The 18481-nt window shown below is 40.3% G+C and overlaps 2 protein-coding genes across 12 annotated transcripts in view; one reads left to right on the plus strand and one right to left on the minus strand.

Moving 5' to 3' along the window:
* DNAL1 (dynein axonemal light chain 1) overlaps window positions 1–4070 on the plus strand; it is a 31754-nt gene extending 27684 nt beyond the window's left edge. For all 7 annotated transcript variants that reach the window (XM_041127362.1, XM_041127354.1, XM_041127355.1 and 4 more), the window contains one exon: window positions 73–4070. In XM_041127362.1, the coding sequence (XP_040983296.1) occupies window positions 73–119 (47 nt within the window). In that variant the 3' untranslated portion in view covers window positions 120–4070. The remainder of the gene's footprint in view (window positions 1–72) is intronic.
* A 9693-nt stretch (window positions 4071–13763) lies between these two features.
* The window catches only part of MIDEAS (mitotic deacetylase associated SANT domain protein), a 54759-nt gene continuing 50041 nt past the window's right edge, over window positions 13764–18481 (minus strand). For 4 of the 5 annotated variants that reach the window (XM_030003224.2, XM_030003229.2, XM_041127343.1 and 1 more), the window contains 5 exons: window positions 17685–17773; window positions 16393–16542; window positions 16013–16189; window positions 15418–15617; window positions 13764–14187 (listed from right to left, as the gene is read on the minus strand). In XM_030003224.2, coding sequence (XP_029859084.1) covers window positions 13974–14187; window positions 15418–15617; window positions 16013–16189; window positions 16393–16542; window positions 17685–17773 — 830 coding nt within the window. In that variant the 3' untranslated portion in view covers window positions 13764–13973. Of the gene's footprint in view, window positions 14188–15413; window positions 15618–16012; window positions 16190–16392; window positions 16543–17684; window positions 17774–18481 lie in introns of those variants that run through there. The other variant, XM_041127349.1, reaches the window with a different exon arrangement.

Genomic DNA, 18481 nt, shown 5'->3' on the forward strand with positions numbered 1-18481 from the left:
TATATTTTTCTCTGCATAATCTATTCACAAATTTTTGCAGATTTTTTTTTCCTCTCTTTTTTTTCCTCTTAGGTACCCTAGTTATTAAACAAGAAGAAGATGAAGAAGGAGCAAACTGATGACACTTTCTTCTTGGGTATTTAATTATTTAAGTAACTCCAGATAGCTCGGCACATAGAACTTTTATACAAAATGTTTGTTTTGAAGAAAATCTTTGGGCAATTTTTGAAAGACCAGCTTATCTCCACAGTCTGTCACCCAAAGAGTTAGTTACCAAAATTTGGGCGCACCAGTTTGTCAAGCTTATGACACCTTCTGTAGAGACCAGTGGAGCTGAGTTTATCTGCTGTTTGGCTAGCAAGAGATCTTTACCTAAACTAATACATAGCTATTTTTAATCCCTGATTAGTGGTGCTTGTTGTTCACTGTTGGGTTATAATAGAACCATTTCAGCTTGTTAGGTGCAGCTGGCCAACATTTATCATTGGAAACACTGAGGCCAAAAGAACTATGTTGTCATTTAGACACACATTACAGGCTTTGTTGTGTTTAATTTTGTCATGGGACTCCCTCAATATTTTAAATATGCAAGTTTGCCTTTTCATCCCCTTAACTGTTATGCCAAACAGGCCCAGTAGTTGTGGACCTACGCACAAAAAAGGTATTGGTCTGATAATCGCTTCTTACTGGCCTTAAGTTTTTAATTGGGCTTCTCGCATTGGAACTCAACTGCATTGCTTAGAAGGTCATGTATAACTTATATATTTATTTATTTTAAAGAGGCAATGGGAATTCTTTGCATGGTTTCAGTGAGACTAAAATATCTGCTAGCTTTTTTTGTTGTTTCTTACTAAGAAATTATTTTACATTGGAATATGTCGCCTATTAACCTACAGCTGGTTCCTAGTTTTGGTTTGGGTCACCGGTGGACATAATCCTTCTCAGCTCCAGAATTTTCCTATAACTAAGTAGGCTGATACTAATACAGAAACAAAAAGTGAACAAAAGACCTGGGCTTGAGGACAGAAAATTGTGGTTTTGGGGATACTCATTTTTTATGAAAGCACAGATGTAAGCAGTGAGAGAAAGTGTATGTAGTTAGTGGGGAAGGTGAGACGAGATGGAAAGTGAGCACTGGAAAAAAAAGTATTGAAGACGTACTAAATGTGCGATATTGCAGGGTAACCAGTTTTAGTAAAGCCCCCTTTATGTGACAAGTAACTATTTTTAGTGAAAAGCATTAAACAATGATGAAGACATACCTGATTGCACTGTTGGATGCCAATAGTGGTTTCGGTTTTTTCTTCTCTTTAGAGAATAGATCAAGTCACCCAAGTAGGTTTTTTCTGCAGCTTGTTTTTACTGTTTCTTTTTTAAAAGCTTTTCTTCTAATTCATGGTACCATCTTTCTTTAAATTAAAATGGCAACAAGTATATCTGCTGGTTCCAGACCAGGCATAGAAGGGATGGAGGCAGAACGCCACTCTTAATTATTTTGTTTGTGAACATGTGGCAGGAGTTGAAATCTTGGAAGTCATGGTCAGAGATAAAAAGGTAGAATTGGCCCACACGACAGTGGTATTGATCTCAAGCTCCAGTTATAATTGTAGTAGAAGATATTCTCCCTCTAATCAATTTCTAAGCGAACAGTGTGAAGTAGAAGATTACAAGACAACCACAGTTTAGATCCATTACTTAAAATAAGGTCAAGAGAGCAATAGCAAAAACTGTGGACATTCTTCACCTAGCACAAACTATTTCCAAGCAGCTGTTCTCTTGACCAGAAAGCAGTTTCTTAGTTAACTAGCTCACTGGATTTATCCTACAGGCAACTTCATATTTGCATTTAATTTCTTTTAGAATTATTCTTCTAGCTTTATCATTAGCAAAGGCACCATTGACCAAGAAGCACGATGGAAGAGAGGGTATATAGTCAACAGCAATTTCATATTGGCTTCTTTTAAAACTAAGCCATTCAGTTCACTTGCAGCCAACCACTTTTGGCAAAATGGCTGTGCTTTGGCAGTACACAGCCTATGGCACACTCAGCCCCTACTGACCCCATCTGCTGTGGCCAGGCAATAGGGGATTGGCTTGTGCCCTTGACGACCATAATTAAAGTGTGGTTAACGTGAGCCAGAGCTTGAGTGGAGCAAAACTTGACTTCTGAATATTACCAACAAATGGAAATGCCAAATTCATCTGTGTGTTTGGAGACATTTTCAGAATAGACCATGCAGTGCTCTTGTCCTAGTGCTTGGCCACAAAGAAAAGTGTTTGAACCTCTGTAGCTGGTCTCTCCTAGCACAAAGGCTACAAGTATGGTACATATGGGTAGGTTAAGCTCCTCAAATGAAATGTGACAGGAGAGAAAGTGAGTGATGAGCACACAGTCCAATGCCAAGTAATCCTCCTGGTTGATTTTTTAGTATCTAAATATGGTCTAAGTGTACATTTCTGAAGGTCGTGTTAGATACAGCAAATACTCTACACTTTGGCTATTTTGGGACATTCTGAGAGCAGAATAGAAACTTACTGTTCTGACTGTGTGGTGATGATTGGAATGAAACACAGCTCCATTGACAAGACATGAGGGATAAGAGCAGTTCCTGGCTCTTATAAGTGACCAATACAGGCTATATGTATGGGAATCAGTCCAAGAACTACTGCAGTTGGTGGTAGAACTGTGTGTATTGCGTGGCCCACTGTCATCAGGTCTTTTCACAGATTTAACAGCACAAATTCTCTAGCTCTTTTTTGGGGTCCGCATTATAAATACCATCAAAAAAGAAAAAAAATCATTATTGAAGGAATGGAGCATCCAGTCTCAGCACAATTATAACAGCAGTAAGGGATAATTACAGTACAAGATTTCCCTTGCCTTTCACCCTTCATGCTGTGATAAATTAGTATATATTTTAAAACCTTTCTGATAAAAACTGTATGTCAATCTCAATGAAACAATACAGTAAGAAAAGAATAAACGGTGGGTCTGATTTGTCAGGAGATGCTTCAGCTCAAAGCTGGGTGGAAGGTTCAGCTTAATGTTGCTTTGCCTGATTATTCTCAAGAACAGATCAACCCCCCCCTGAACTTTTTCTCCTCCAAAAGAAGTAAAGTTTCCCTAAATTTTAAAATTTGCACTTTAAAATTATGCACTGGATGTGGTGGAAGACATACCCAGGTGGTAGAACTTAAGCAGCTGATTTGCATATTGATGGTGCTACACCATGTCATGTATAAGCTAACAGTGAAGCTCAGCCTGCATGCCCGTAGGGAGCGGCTGAGTAAAATGTTGAAAGGCTTGTCTTTCTGTATTACTCTTTGCTCTTCCTCATCACACCACATCCAATAAAGTTGTAAGCACATTATTATTCATGGATGAAAAGAGCACCCATGTAAAACTTGCAAGCCATGTGGAATTCTGCTTTTCCCAGTGAAATTACGGAGGATTAGCATCCACTTTATTCCTTAGAGAAATATCCTAAAATTAAATTAGTGATAGGAAATAGCTAGGTTTTTTACTTGCTTGTTAGCACACTGACCTCTCTTCAAAGAGCTGATGTATGCAGTGATTATATTGAGAACTGCTGGAAAAATGTGAGAAGAGACCTGAGAACCAGCAGATGACTCAGGTTACACTAGAAGTAGACTCATCTAGAAAAATCTTCAAGCAAGAGAGCACTTTTAACATCCCCTTTGGCTATCTTTTGTATACAGTAATTTTGTAGCATGACCAAACTGTTATATTTGCTGTGTTTAAATTATTTAGGCCTATGTTTATAAATGTTATTCTGTGAAACTTGTTTAAAAATAATATAACGTTATTTTATACAAACGTCTTTGGCTGTCGTGTAATGAAATAGTTGAGCTTGTGGAGAGCATTCAGAAATTAAATTGTGTTCTCATTAAACTTTCCTAGCTGCTCAGGGAGCAATGTATTTATAGTATGTAAATGCTGTTCCTTATTGCCTCTATATTTTAGAATAGAAAATAACTTAGACTTTAAAAATGCTGATATATTGTGATTGTTGTCATCTGATACATAAATATTTTTGAATCTTTTGAGACATTGGTTGTCAGACTTTGTTCTTAAGTCCTGAGAGAAGAGTATACTACTGCTGTATGGGGAAAAAATCCAAATAAGTTAAATAAATGGCTAGTCTTTCTTCAGTACAAAATTACTAATTCACTTTGAATTTAAGTTCTGTTAACAGCAATATGCTATCAATTCCATTAAACCTGGACAAGAGAAGGTTAACTGATTAATAAATTTCTGTAATAGAAACTTTAGCCTTCAATAGACAGTGTCACTGAAATTTAATTTCAAAACTCAGATATAAAGAAAAAGCTTTCTAGCCCACAGTCCACAGCAGTCTGTCTCGATAATGACAAGAATAGCATCCTGCAATGACAGTTGTAATGCTATTTAAAAAAACATATAGGGAATTACTGAAGAACTCCTCACAATACCACTAACTCAAAGCTTACTAATCACTAAAATGTTTTATAAGGTCTTTTTCAGTAGTTGAAATAACTTCCAGAAGCTTGGGCTTGGATCCACCAATTAAAAAAAGATGAAAAACAAAATGCCCAAAACTTTTGACTTTTTTGATCATCGAAAGTTTGTTTGCATCATTTCAGTTTTAGTACAAAGTAGTCAACCTTTAGCACTTTCGCCAGTTGGTTTTGACAGGGAGGCAATGACATTATTTAAAGCCTTACACAAAGCCTTGCTCTGCTACCTGAAGTGAAGGCTTTGGTGTTCCCTGTCTCTTTTGCCCACCAAGCAAAAATACCACTTACTTCTCCAAACACTATTGCTGATCAACAGTCACATTTACAGGAGTAAATTAAAGCAAGGGCTTCTACACTGAGCTGAAAAAAGAGCATTTTAATGTCTTGGGCTGAGTTTTTCTCCTGCCAGCGTTGCCAAGAATACTGAAATGAAAATTTGTCAGCATAAATTAACAGCTAAAAATAAAACGGGTGTGCTGCTTTAGATTCTAACTGAAATCCAGCAGGAGGCCAGTCAGACACCAATACACGTTTCTACCATCTGCTTTATGTAGTGAAACAGTTGCAGCTTTTAAAGACTTCATGCCCATAGGTATGAGGAACACCTATGCAGGCTCGTTAACTAAAAAGCATTAACTACCAAAACAGAAGGAAACATACTAATATTTAAAATCCACAGCAAGAGATCCAGCTACTGCCAGAGGAAATGAGATGAGCACTGTATAACAAAATATGTTTTAAACCCCGCCCCCCCTTAGATTCAGGTAACAGACAAGTGCCTTCAAGACAGTATTTACTGAAACTTTTTTTAAACTCTACCATTGAAAATATGATGCAGTATGGTTTACAACTGGAGTCATTGTTTCTACAACCAGCAGATTCGACTTTGGAAGAAGGGGCAGGCAACTCAGGAGGACCACAAGGATGTCATGAGGTTATTCAGGGACAAAATTAGAAGGGCCAACGCCCAACTAGAACTTAATCTGGCTACTGCTGTAAAAGACAATTTTTAAAGTTTCTATAAATACATTAGCAACAAAAGGTGGGCTAAGGAGAATCTCCATCCTTTATTGGATGCAGGTGGAAACCTAGTGACAAAGGATGAGGAAAAGGCTGAGGTACTTAATGCCACCTTTGCCTCAGTCTTCAATAGTAGGACCAGTTGTTCTTGGGGTACCCAGCCCCTGAGCTGGAAGACAGGGACGGGGAGCAGAATGAAGCCCCCATAATCCGAGGGGAAATGGTTAGTGACCTGCTACACCACTTACACACACACAAGTCTATGGGGCCGGATGGGATCCACCCAAAGGTGCTGAGGGAGCTGGTGGAAGTGCTGACCAAGCCACTTTCAGTCACTTATCAGCAGTCCTGGCTAACTGGGGAGGTCCCAGTTGACTGGGAGTTAGCTAATGTGACGCCCAACTACAGGAAGGGCTGGAAGGAGGATCCGGGGAACTACAGGCCTGTCAGCCTGACCTCGGTGCCAGGGAAGGTAATGGAGCAGATCATCCTGAGTGCCATCACACGGCACATACAGGACACCCAGGGGATCAGGCCAGTCAGCAGGGGTTTGTGAAAGGCAGGTCCTGCTTGACTGACCTGATCTTCTGTGACAAGGTGACATCCGCCTAGTGGATGAGGGAAAGGCTGTGGATGTTGTTTACCTGGACTTTAGTAAATCCTTTGACACCATTTCCCACAGCATTCTCCTGGAGAAACTGGCTGCTCACGGCTGGAGCGTGTCCAAAGGGCAACGAAGCTGGTGGAGGGTCTAGAGAACAAGTCCTGTGAGGAGCGGCTGAGGGAACTGGGGTTGTTTAGCCTGGAGAAAAGGAGGCTGAGGGGAGACCTTATCGCTCTCTACAACTACCTAAAAGGAGGTTGTAGCGCGGTGGGCGTTGGTCTCTTCTCCCAAATAACAAGTCATAGGAAAAGAAGGAACAGCCTCAAGTTGCGCCAGGGGAAGTCTAGATTGACTATTAGGAAAAATTTCTTCACCAAAAGGGTTGTCAAGCATTGGAACAGGCTGCCCAGGGAAGTGGTTGAGTCACCATCCCTGGAGGTATTTAAAAGATGTGTAGACGTGGTGCTTAGGGACATGGTTTAGTGGTGGATTTGGCAGTGCTAGGTTAACAGTTGGACTTTATGATCTTAAAGGTCTTTTCCAACCTAAACAATTCTATGATTCTATGATTCTAACTACTAAGCAGAAGGAAAACGTTAACTCTTTTTGCAGCAGCTCAGCTCTAGATTGACTTCAGTCTCTACTTCTTGTCCCAGCCACAGCCATCCAGGAATTCAGATTTGATACAGGCCCCTCAGGTACTAAGTTACTCCATGCTGCCTTTGCTCTGCCCACTGTTTTTGTAGTTGGTTTGAGGTAGTGTCAGAATCCAGCTGGCCTTACTTACAGCAAAGCAGACCTAGAACCATTGCCCGTGAATTTCTAACACATTTTCATGGTTGTTACCTGGCATTCTGGGAAGGTGCTCAGCTTGGAGAGAGACACATACACCATCAACACTTCTGTAAAGCAACTGGAGCTGGACCTGCCAGTTATTTTCTTGGACATAAGACATAAAACACATTGCAGGCTGGTGTATTCAGGGAGAAGTTTACACTGAGAAACAGCCTTGAGGATTGCTATGGAAAATACAGAGGTGGGTATGATTAGAGAGCAGACTAGCTAAAAGGACTCATAAATGCCTCCTTTGCATGAATGCATCACAGTCGCTATCCACCCCGAACCCCCCAGGCACTCCCTCATACCATCAAAAAACTCAGCTATGAAACTATTTTTTTAAACCTCATTTAATAAAAGGTTTTTTAGATATATAGAGGATATTAAGTAAATAAGTTACATAGTACATTACAATCACATCAGCAAGATTTCCTTTAGTGTATTAATATTTTATAAAAAAGCACACAAAAAATAAATTCAGTCCAGTCTATCAACTGTACAGCAACAGGTAAATATATTTATATATGTACATTTTAAACATGTAACAGTCTTTTAAAAGGTGCCCTAGGCAGCAAACACACAAAAGGAAGTGTTTGCTCACTTGTTAAAATAAAAGTAATATACTTTATTATAAAGCATTTATACAGTAATTACAAAGGCTGACTGCTCCTGTACAGTACACCAAAGCTTTGACTACAAATTTAAAAACAGAACATAAAAAGAATGAACACAAAAAAAGTTTATATCAAATCTGAACTACAAGGGGAAAAATACATGTGGAGAAGCTGCAGGAAACTTTTTTAAAATATACAGTTACATTTCTATAAAAATATATGTTGTCTTTTAACCTGGAGAAGTTAAGGGTTTTTTTCAGGCTCAGCTGTCCTAGTCTTGGAAAGAAAAATCCTTAGACAGCTGGGGATTTAAAGTTTGTGTCTTCCTAACATTTGACACAGGAGAGAATGAGGGCGAGTAAAGCAGCTGAACCCAAGTGACAAATTTACATAGAAACTCACCCCCACAAAAATCAAAACATGATTTGTAGACACTGCTTCTCTGTCTCTTTAAAGCTTTATAAACTTTCAGACATACATCAGAAGATAATCAGGGAGAAAGTTTGTGTGGGAAAATGTGGTTTAGAATAAGGATTCCGGCAGAGGTAATCATTGGACTAAAAGTGCCATTGTACGAAAGCAGACAAGACTTACATGGCTACAGTCCTCCCTACTCCCATTTCTTTTAAAATAGGGTATGTATATATAGGAACTTCCTAGTCCACTGCCTGAAAGAGAATTAAGAGGTGTGTAACTGCCGAGAGTGAGAAAGCTCACTCTTTGTGTTTTAGGAAACACTTTTTTTGAATGCTGATTTTAATCTAAGCTTGTTGCAATAATAAAAATTACCAAAAGCCCCAGTGTGATAAACCAGAGGATATTTTTTAGCTATTTTGGACTTCACATTACATGTCTAGTATGGGATTAATAGATGAGTCACTTTAAGCTTTAAAATTTCTATCTTTGCCCTGCCTTTAAACAGCTATATTCCTACCTGGTCCTAGCTAGCAAAACGCCACGGTCCTGCACAGTCAACTGAAATTCGGTAGGCCTTCAACTTACAGAGTTGAGTTCTCTCAGATCCATTACCTATATCAGTAAATGGAAAAATATCAAATAAATTAAAATGAAGAGTTGTTCTTGCAGCTAGACTGCAAAACACCTGTAGCTATATCAGATATGCATCACAACTGCATGCATGTATCTAGTAATTATATACAAACAGTCTTACAAAACTGAGATGCTATCCCATGCAGATCACAAACCTGAAAGACTGAATCTATCTGTAAAGGGCAGACAGTGCAGGCAGAAGTATGCGATCGGAGCAAAATGTGATCTGTCACTGCATCTCCACAATGCCCAATGCTGGCATCAAGACTCAAATAGGTAATGGTTTTGAAATACAGCCACCTGACTACTGGGTATATGACCACCTGAAGTCTGATCTCGCACTGTTAGTACACGTTTACAGAATTGCAGTCTATAAATCTTTTATTTGTTCCTATAGAAAAGACAGCTAAAGCAAAGAGACGCCTTGTTCAAACTCAATGACTGAGCATGTGCTGCCTTTTTTCTAAATTAACAGCAAACCCTTAGTCTAAATGGGTATCAGTAAATAGGCCTTTAAGTGATGGAAGATAATGAGCACAGGGTTTTAAACTGGACAAATCAACAGAACATAGACAAGATTTTTTTTTTTTTAAAATCATAATTGGAACAACACAGCCTTAAATTAACACTGTGCTGCAGTAAAGAGCCACTCAAGTTATTCCCACCCCCCACCCCCCCCACTAAGAGGAGTAACAGATTCATTCCAGATTAGACAAATTCAGTTCAAATGCTTTGTTCACAGCAATTGGGGGTTGGTTGGTTTGGGGTTTTTTGAAACAATTCTCTGCCAAATTTTGCTAGTAGGCAGGATCTAATTCAGATGCAGGATCAATTCCAAACTCCTACCACAAGCAAGTGGGCAGCAGGTTTGGTTTTGCTTGTTCATTTTTAAACAATACATTCAGAGGAGCATTTTTACTTATTAACATGACAGAAAAGAGGTCTTCTGCTGGTTACCAGCAATATGTAAACATGCTCAGAAACATTTCCATTTGATGCCACTTACTTGGAACATTTACCTGATTTTGGTCAGCCATGCTAACCCACAGCTGTTAGAGGTTATCCTCAGAAAAAGCCCTTTTCTGATTTCCTTCCAGTGACAGACCTCACTGTATCAAATCTTCCTGTTCTCTTCTACTTCTACTGCAGCAGGGTGGGAGAAAAACAACCAGTACTGGGTTCAGCGTGTAATATACACACCATTTTTGTGCAACTGAAGAAAATCTCTGATATGTTCTTATCAGCACCTCAATGGCTTATCCTTGATGAGAGGAAAAATTACTCTTATCACAATTTCCTAAAATAGGGAGAATCAGTGAAAGATCTGGTCTTTGGAAGACTATAATAATGCTTGCATTCAAGCATCATCATATCTGAAAGAAGATTAAATTGGTATTTAAAGCAATCCCATGATTTTCTCCCTAAATCTTTGTAGTACATTTCATCTGATCAGTTGTCACCATAATTTGTTATGCCATATCTAAAACTACTTCAAGCTTGAAAACTCCTGTGGGTCATGACTAAATGTTTTCTCATCACCCAGACATACTTCCAGACACTAAAAATACTAGAGTAAATGCAGGTGATACACAGAGCAGAAAAGTAAAAGGCAGAGAAACATCCCAATTTTATGCCCATAAGGAGAACAGTACATTTCAGCACAAAGCCCTGTCCTGGTTTTGGCTGGGATAGAGTTAATTGTCTTCCTAGTAGCTGGTACAGTGCTATGTTTTTTGAGTTAGGTATGAGAAGAATGTTGATAACACACTGATGTTTTCAGTTGTTGCTAAGTAGTGTTTAGTCTAAAGTCAAGGATTTTTCAGCTTCTCATGCCCAGCCAGCAAGAAGGCTGGAGAGGGACAAGAAGTTGGGAGGGGACACAGCCAGGGCAGCTGACCCAAACTGGCCAACGGGGTAGTCCATACCATGTGACATCATGCCCAGTACATGAACTGGGGGGAGTTGGCCTGGGGGGCAAATCACTGCTTGGGAACTAACTGGGCATCAATCAGTGGATGGTGAGCAACTGCATTGTGCATCACTTGTACATTCCAATCATATTATTATTATTATTATTATTATTATTATTATTATTATTATTATTATTATTATTATTATTATTATTATTGTCATTTTATTACTGTTATTATTATCATTATTAGTTTCTTCCTGTCTGTTCTATTAAACTGTTCTTATCTCAACCCACAAGTTTTACCTTCTTCCTTCCGATTCTCTCCCCCATCCCACTGGGTGGGAGGGGAGTGAGTGAGCAGCTGCGTGGTGCTTAGTTGCTGGCTGGGGTTAAACCACGACAACCCTGCTGCAGATTTGCCTTACTGGAGAACACACGTAAGTTCTTCTAGTTTAGCATCCTATTTTCTAGCTGGAACTATACCTGCTAGTCCATACTGTCCCTTGCTTCTTACTAAACATCTGCTCCTGATCGCTGTCAGAAACAAGACCCGGAGCTAGACAGAGCTTTGGTTTGTCCCAGTATGAACAGTCTCTGTTTTTCCCTAAGGGATTACATGCCGATTGATTTTGCACTGTTTTAGCATGGACAGTAAAAGCATTTTCCTAAGACAGTTTGATTAACCTTATTTTAGTTCTCAAGTTTAATCAGATCTCTCCAATCTAAAAAAAGAAACAAAAAAAATCCCAACAAACAAAAAAACAACACCCCACCCCACCCCCAATCTTCATTTTTGCCATGTTTCTCAATGTGTGCCAGTTCCACCTCCATCTCCATTTCTTTGTTATGTGTTTCTAGGCCTTTGCAGTCTCTGTTAAGTAACTGTAGACTGTTCTGCTACTGCAACACTGGTATACCAGGCAAATACATTCGTTACAACAGTATAACAATATCTACATTACTTAAATCCTTTCTAGATATACTCACAAGCCCTGCTTGTTTCTAAACTGTTGCCCTGCAGTTCTCAAGATCTGGAAACTATTGGCAACTTCCCAGAAACATACTTCAGAGCTTTAATCGCATCACTGTTTTTTACTGGAATTAATCCCAGTACTACAAGTGGACCATGAGGTCCAGCTGCTTCACCTACTGTCTGTCCTGGCACAGTGTGCTAAAGCTTCTGTTCTCTGTAAGGGCCCTAAGATAATGGTAGACAAGCATTTTCTCCAATTTACAAAAGGAAGAAGATAACAATCAACATTGAAACTCTTAATAGGAAGACCGATTTGCTTAAGCTTCTTTTTAAAGATTAGTAGCTTTTAGTTCTTCGCAGTTTTTGAATGATTTTAACAGTTCATGACATGCCATCTGCTTCCACAGCCTAGTTAGTCAACAAGACCTGTGCATGTAGGGACATGGAACAGTTATCTAAATGCTGAAAGGAAACCTAATTTCGTTAGGAATGAAAAATACAACCTTGGCAGAAAATTGAACACTTAAATGCAAAAGTGTCAACATTGAAAAAAGTGCAGTCCTTAATGATAGTCCTACTTATTTTGTACAAGTAGTAACTGTTTCTGCTATTAAGAAAAATGATTCTACCCAAAGGCATATACATGTCAAAGCAAGCATGCAGCCTCCCAGACTTAGAGAGTGAAGCAATCATGGTTGCATAAAACCATGGGGCAGAAAAAGATTGCCAGATCACACACTGGAGTTAGAGCCACTTTCCACAGTTAACCTGGAATTTATCTAACAGCTTGAAGGGTCAAGATTTTAAAAAATCAGCCAGTCAGGAACACTCTGTAGTTCACATGCAGCAACCCCCGTAAGATCCCTGCTTGGGAATGCAGGAACGATCAGCTCCTTCGGTATTGCATCACCGGAGCAGCGCACATGCGATCTGACACAGTGCCAGCACCCAGGAAGCTGGGGGATCAGTGCTGCTTCTAAGGACTGGCTGCAGGGAAGGAGCTGGGCAGCCGGGGTACGGGCTGGGACTGACCAGCTGTGAAGCACAAGGAAGTGATCCCATTCTTTGCATCTTTACCCAATAATGATAAATGTGGGCTATAAAGATGTACAGAACAATCCTGTGCAAATCTAACATCTATGTCGCCTGGACCACATTACTACTTCTTAACTCTCTTTCACCAGCAGGCTTTTGGTGGCTAGACTTTTTGGGCTATTAGCATGTTGTCAGTTCTGAAGGAAGAGTCAGCCTTTCAGCAAAGAGTGTGGCTCACAGCAGGACAACCGAGCAGGCAGTGCTGTCCAGCCACTGGTCTGGAAATAAGTGACAAGCTTCTCCTGCACGTACATACTGTCTGACAGGAAGTATTTGGGAAACTAGGGCCCCACCATACAAGCTCTTGATGATGGCAATTTCAAGGAATAAATGAGGGTTGCCACAAGAAAGAAATGGATGTGTTGAGAGGTTAAAGCCATTCACAGAGGGATCACTGCTGGAGATGAGAGTCCATTCCTCCCACCTCTGAGGCACACACAATCCAGTGCACAAGAAGGTCTTGGTTCATTTTCACTAAACAAACTTGCTCCCATTTATGCAAAGTCAAAACCAGCAGTTTTCATTTAAAATTGCACTTGTGAAGCCCAGACTACTTTCCGTAAAGTTAATCAAAGGCAGACTATTTTGTTTTCCAAGATGAGAAAACCCGCAAGGCCTGTGGCTATTCTAATTCCACAGGATGTATTTTTGTATCCATTGCTGCATTCTTAATGGCATAAAAGAAATCACCTCAGGTTTCCTTTTGAAAAATAAAACTTCCTCTGAAAAGGAAGAAAAGTGTCTTGCTCATCCCACTTTTCATTTTTGTGAAGCAGAGGCCAAAAGTGCACACCATCTTTCCACAAAACTTGTTGGCTGCCTGAATAAATGCTCAGAAAGAAAGGCAGGGAAGTGTAACAGGAAGGAGGACTTGCTGAGAAAGGAAATATCTAGAAATCACCAGTGTCACAGTAACTGGATACACTCAGCTCAGAGCAGAGCATCATTTTCTTGCTCCAGTCTGGAAACCTTTATATCCAAGAGTCCTGTTATCATGATTTCCTGACAAGCACAAAAAGAAAGGTCTGACTGACCTGAAAGAGAACTTACTTCCACTGCAGGTGACATTGTTCTATTATGTACCTCAGGTATCATTATAAATAGAATAGAAATCTTACTTGTTGTTTTTTTTTAAAAAAAAAAAAAATCCAAGTTGAAACAAATCTTTTCATCCACCATTCCAGCTTGGTCTGTACTGGCAAGGTGAAGTGGAACATGTGGCATGAGGAAATGGCAGCACTGAAACTGAGACCTGATGGTTCAGGTAAGAAAAGTGCAAGCAAAAAAAGTGAGACCACCAAGAGGGAGGTTGGGTCCAGCCTTGCTACTCCCTCCACTTCTGGTCTGCTACTATATTTCTCCATCTTCATCTGAGCTTGCACTGCTGCCTCCACTGCTGCTGCTCCCACTCTCACTGCTCTCTTCCTGCCGGGCCTGGCTGTGGGCTGCTGCTGCTGCTGCTGCTGCCGCCTCCTTCTCTTGCTGCTTCAGTGCGGCCGCCTTCTTTTCCTGCTCTGCGTGGCTTTTCATGTGAGCACTGCGGCTCTTCACCTTGTAGAATACCCTGAGGAAGCACACATGTACGTTAGCATTGGTCTCTCCTACAGCCTCCTTCATTAATTCTCCAAAAGAGCGTCTGCTGCTCCAGCCTCAAGTTTGTGAGCCTCAGGACAGGAACCCACGTTGGCACTGCAATACAGCATTTACAGCAAACACCACTTCTGACTTGGCATGTGCCAGCACTGGGTGGAATGCTAGCGGGAGATCCTGAGCACCCTCAAACCCCTCGCCTTGTTTCTTAATATGGTCACTTCCTCTTATCTCTCATTCAGCTCTTAAATTTTCTGAATTCAGAGTCGCAGTGCTGGTATCTGAAATATGCACATGCTGCTTAACACAACAGGGCCCTGGTTTTTAGGCATCCCCCCTATGCTGCAAAAAGACAATAAACATGGAGGTGAGCAAAGGCCAAATGCCACTGCTGAGCCTTGTCCACACAGCTAGAAACACTTGAGGTTTTTCCTCCTGACCTTCAACTTCTATGGTCTATCCCTCCATCTTTCATCATTAACTATTTGGATTTTGCACGAAATGCCACAAGAAAAGTTTAGACACCATTAAGAATCCTTGCCTCCAAATCCTAACTGCCTGACTTCTCACAGCACTGCCCTTTCCAATGCCACGTGCTCCCTGAGGGCACAGAGACAGGGTACCTTGGCAGGGCCAGCTAAGTACCCACCACAGCAAGAATCTGTCAACACCCCTGGTGAGGTAACTAGACAGAGGTTCCATTTTCTTGCTATCCCCTAGCTTGATGCCTTTTTTAAATAAAGGGATAACCACTGGTATTACAAGACTCTCAATTGTTTTAAGAGTAAGCAATTTATGTAGGGAACTGAATTTTCTTGACATTTATGAATCTGTTGGCAACAAACTTACAAAAACTACTAGAACCATGTGAGGAAAGACAAATGTATTTTACAGACACAAAAGATGGGTGCAAGTTTAACCAGATGAACTGTGTACCCACTGCACACAGCTGAAATGCAGGTGGTGTCTCACTCCATTTGAAGAAAATCAGTCAGCAGCAGGTTATTAAGTAGTAGTATCTTAATACCAATAGATGTAAAAAATCCCTAATCTGCAAGTATTAGTGGGGGTAGTAAGTCATTAAAATTATTGCCAGTGTCTCTGGCCTAAATGGACAGAAGGAAAGCTCATTTGAGAATAAGCTTCCACAGTAGATGCCCTACTGCAATTCTGTGACTATTGCTGGAAGCAGGGTTGTTCTTACCTGCCACATTTTTTACATGGAAATGTGTTTTCTGTGTTCTGAGTTTTACTGGTAGCATCTGATTTTATCTTCTGTTTCCGCCGCCTCCTCTGCACTGGAGCAGTAATATGCTTTCGAGGCTTCACTGTTGTCTCCCTTGGCTTCCTTCCAATTCTGCCTGTGAGAGTTGCCTCTTGATTCCTCATATTGGCATCACTGGCCTTTGGAGAGAGGGGAACATTTAAGGCAAACTGAAACTTAAACCCACCATCAGAAGGAAAATAATGGCTGAGCTCCTGTGCTTCATTTATTCCAGACCAAGGTTTTATTTAATGAGAAATTCTCCAGGATATTTTCAGGACATTTCTCATCATGGTGCTTTGTGTGCACCAATCACAAAGAACTATATCGGGTTTTTTCCCCTTCCCAGTTCTCCCACCACTGCACAGAGTCTGGTTGCTAGTAATACTCTAAGCTACCTCAGCTCAGTCTCTTGTTTCTACCTCTAACATCTCCCAGAGCTTTTTACATCTGGAACTGCCTACCTGGTATTTTCTAAACTAGTTGCAGAGTGAAGGTGGCATCAAAAGTACAACATGGACAATGCAGCACTTACTATTACATCATCTTGTAGTGTCTGTTCATCTTTGAGAGGAACTGTGCTCTTCCTTCTGTTATCCAACCCTTCCTCTGCCTCCTCTTCTTCCTCCTCTTCCTCCTCCTCCACATGCCCCTGTTCTTCACTGTAAATGTCCCTTCTGGGAGGAAGAACACGTGCAAACCTATGGGAACTCTTCACCAGAAGATAAAGAACTGTTAATGTTGGTGTCTGTAAGTAAATATCATTATATGACACAGGACACAAGTTTATGAATCTGGACTTGTCCACACTGGCCAGATTATTTCTGCTTTTGATTTTAGCAGCAAATGAGACAACACACAAAATCAAACTTCACACCACAGCCCAAAAGAGGTGAGAGAAATTTAGGAAATTACCTTGATGTCAACTTCAGCTTCATCTTTCATAGATCTCTCATTAGCAACATCAATGTCCCCAAAGATTAAGGTCCCATTTCGACCAATTTTCACCTGTTTCTTGTATGTGTAGTAGAATTCCACACACTGAGCCACTGTTTTGGTTTTTATCTGGTGTTTAAAAAAACATAAGTCCAATGGATTACATGGTTTAAGAAAGCTTATAAATAATTACTAAAGGTGCAATAAATACATATTGTATTTTTCTTTCCTCAGTAGCCTCCATTCCACTACAACTGCGGTTAAAAGCCGCCTCTTCTGTGTCATATTCGCCATATGCCGCATCCCACAGCCCATCCCCTATTGCCACTATTATTCACTGAGAACTACAGGACCACCTTTCCAAAGAAAAGCTGGTCAACATAAAGGTGACGGAACCTGGTACTTTGTAAGCTTAATGCGCCTCTTAGCCTCCAAAATGTTCCAACTGAGCTGTCAGACTTCAGAGCAGCCTTTCAGTTTTATGGGGGAACTTTATTTTCCAGCAGCACTTCAGAGAAGACTAGACCAGAATACCGATCCAAAAATGGAAAGGAAGGTTTGCAGCCCTTTCCCGTTTTGGCCACATGCATTTCATACACATATGGTGGTAGACAATTATCAGTACAGACCTGTGACCATCTACATATTCTCTATCAGTGCTTTTTCTGTAAATTTTGGAATATATTCTTAGCTTCCAGGCTTTTGCAACTTAAATGCCTTTTGGGAATTTATTCAGGAAATATGTATGCAGCTCCTGGTTTTGCCCTCTCCTTCAGTGATTTCCCCTGCCCCCATTGAAGTGTCATACCTCATGAAAACAGATGGAAGCAATCATTTTTATTATCATTGTCTCAGAAAACTGGAAAAAGAGATCCTAAAGGATGCATCATTCACATATCCTTTGGTCCTTTTCATCAGTAGCAAGGATGTGTTTCTATTTAGTTTTATAAGCAAGCCATTTAAGCTGTACTGGAACATTACTAGTGCTCTATAAATACACCCTTTAGAAGTGATATCTGCAGTGTAGACTAAGGGAAGTAATGCACTAAATACAAGGGTTACGTACACAAGAGCAGCAAAACAAGCACTATTGTTCTAGCTTTCTAGTGAGGTTTTATGCTGTGCTGGATGACAAAAGTTCTCTGAAATCTTTTGAGTGTAGGAATTAAAAACTGAGGCTTCAGAAAAATCAAGATTGAACTTCCTGTATTAAATGCTCAACAAATGTGTAAGAAAGTATCATTGCTGCCATTAAAAAAAAAGTAACTTACAAGCTTTTGGACCAAGAAAAAGTCTTTCTTGTAGATTGCAATGCCTTTGTTGAAAAGTTTTTTTTCAGCAACTTTCCACTTGTCTGATCCTGTAGGAAAAAAAGTTGTAACAGAAGCCCTTACAATTTCAAATGTTTACTCTTTTACATACTTTTTCTTCATGTTCGCCTTAAATAAGACCAATACACACATGCAAGGGTGCAGTCTCTCATCACACCAAATCCAGTATAACTGCAGACTGCTGTTAGCCCCCCCACCCTGCACTGCTCGACTTCAGCTCTCATCACTTCTTTGTGTTAAATCTAGTACTCATCACCACAGGTTAACTCAGTTCAGCTCGCAAAAAACAGTCAATTAGATGAACTAAGATGTTTTCCAACAAAACAGCAATGTGAATAGGCACACTTTGTGGTGGCCCAGTCGCTAGATTTTATACAAGGGAAATGGTGGGGCAGGAGAACAGATCTCTTTCAGCAGCAATCCACTGTACTTGAAGATTTATTACATCTCAAATATTCCTACTATCCTAGCACCCTTGCCTCTAGTAATAAACACATTTTGGAATCTCCTCCTGCCTTACAGATATTACTCAAGTAATGTTTCCCAGCCATTACAGGAGGAGTGTGTAATAATGAAGAAATGTAATTTCCATGCTTTGTGGCGCCAGCTATTAGATCTCTCTCTATCACCTTACATCAGGTGTTTCAGGTGGCTAGGGTCACTCTAGATCACTGAACTTAGTGTCACACGGCTGACTATTTTCTAGTTAGGTACAAGACTACAAAGCCAGTTCACAG

Source organism: Aquila chrysaetos, chromosome 2 (genome assembly GCF_900496995.4).
Source record: "Aquila chrysaetos chrysaetos chromosome 2, bAquChr1.4, whole genome shotgun sequence".
Lineage (NCBI taxonomy): Eukaryota > Metazoa > Chordata > Aves > Accipitriformes > Accipitridae > Aquila > Aquila chrysaetos.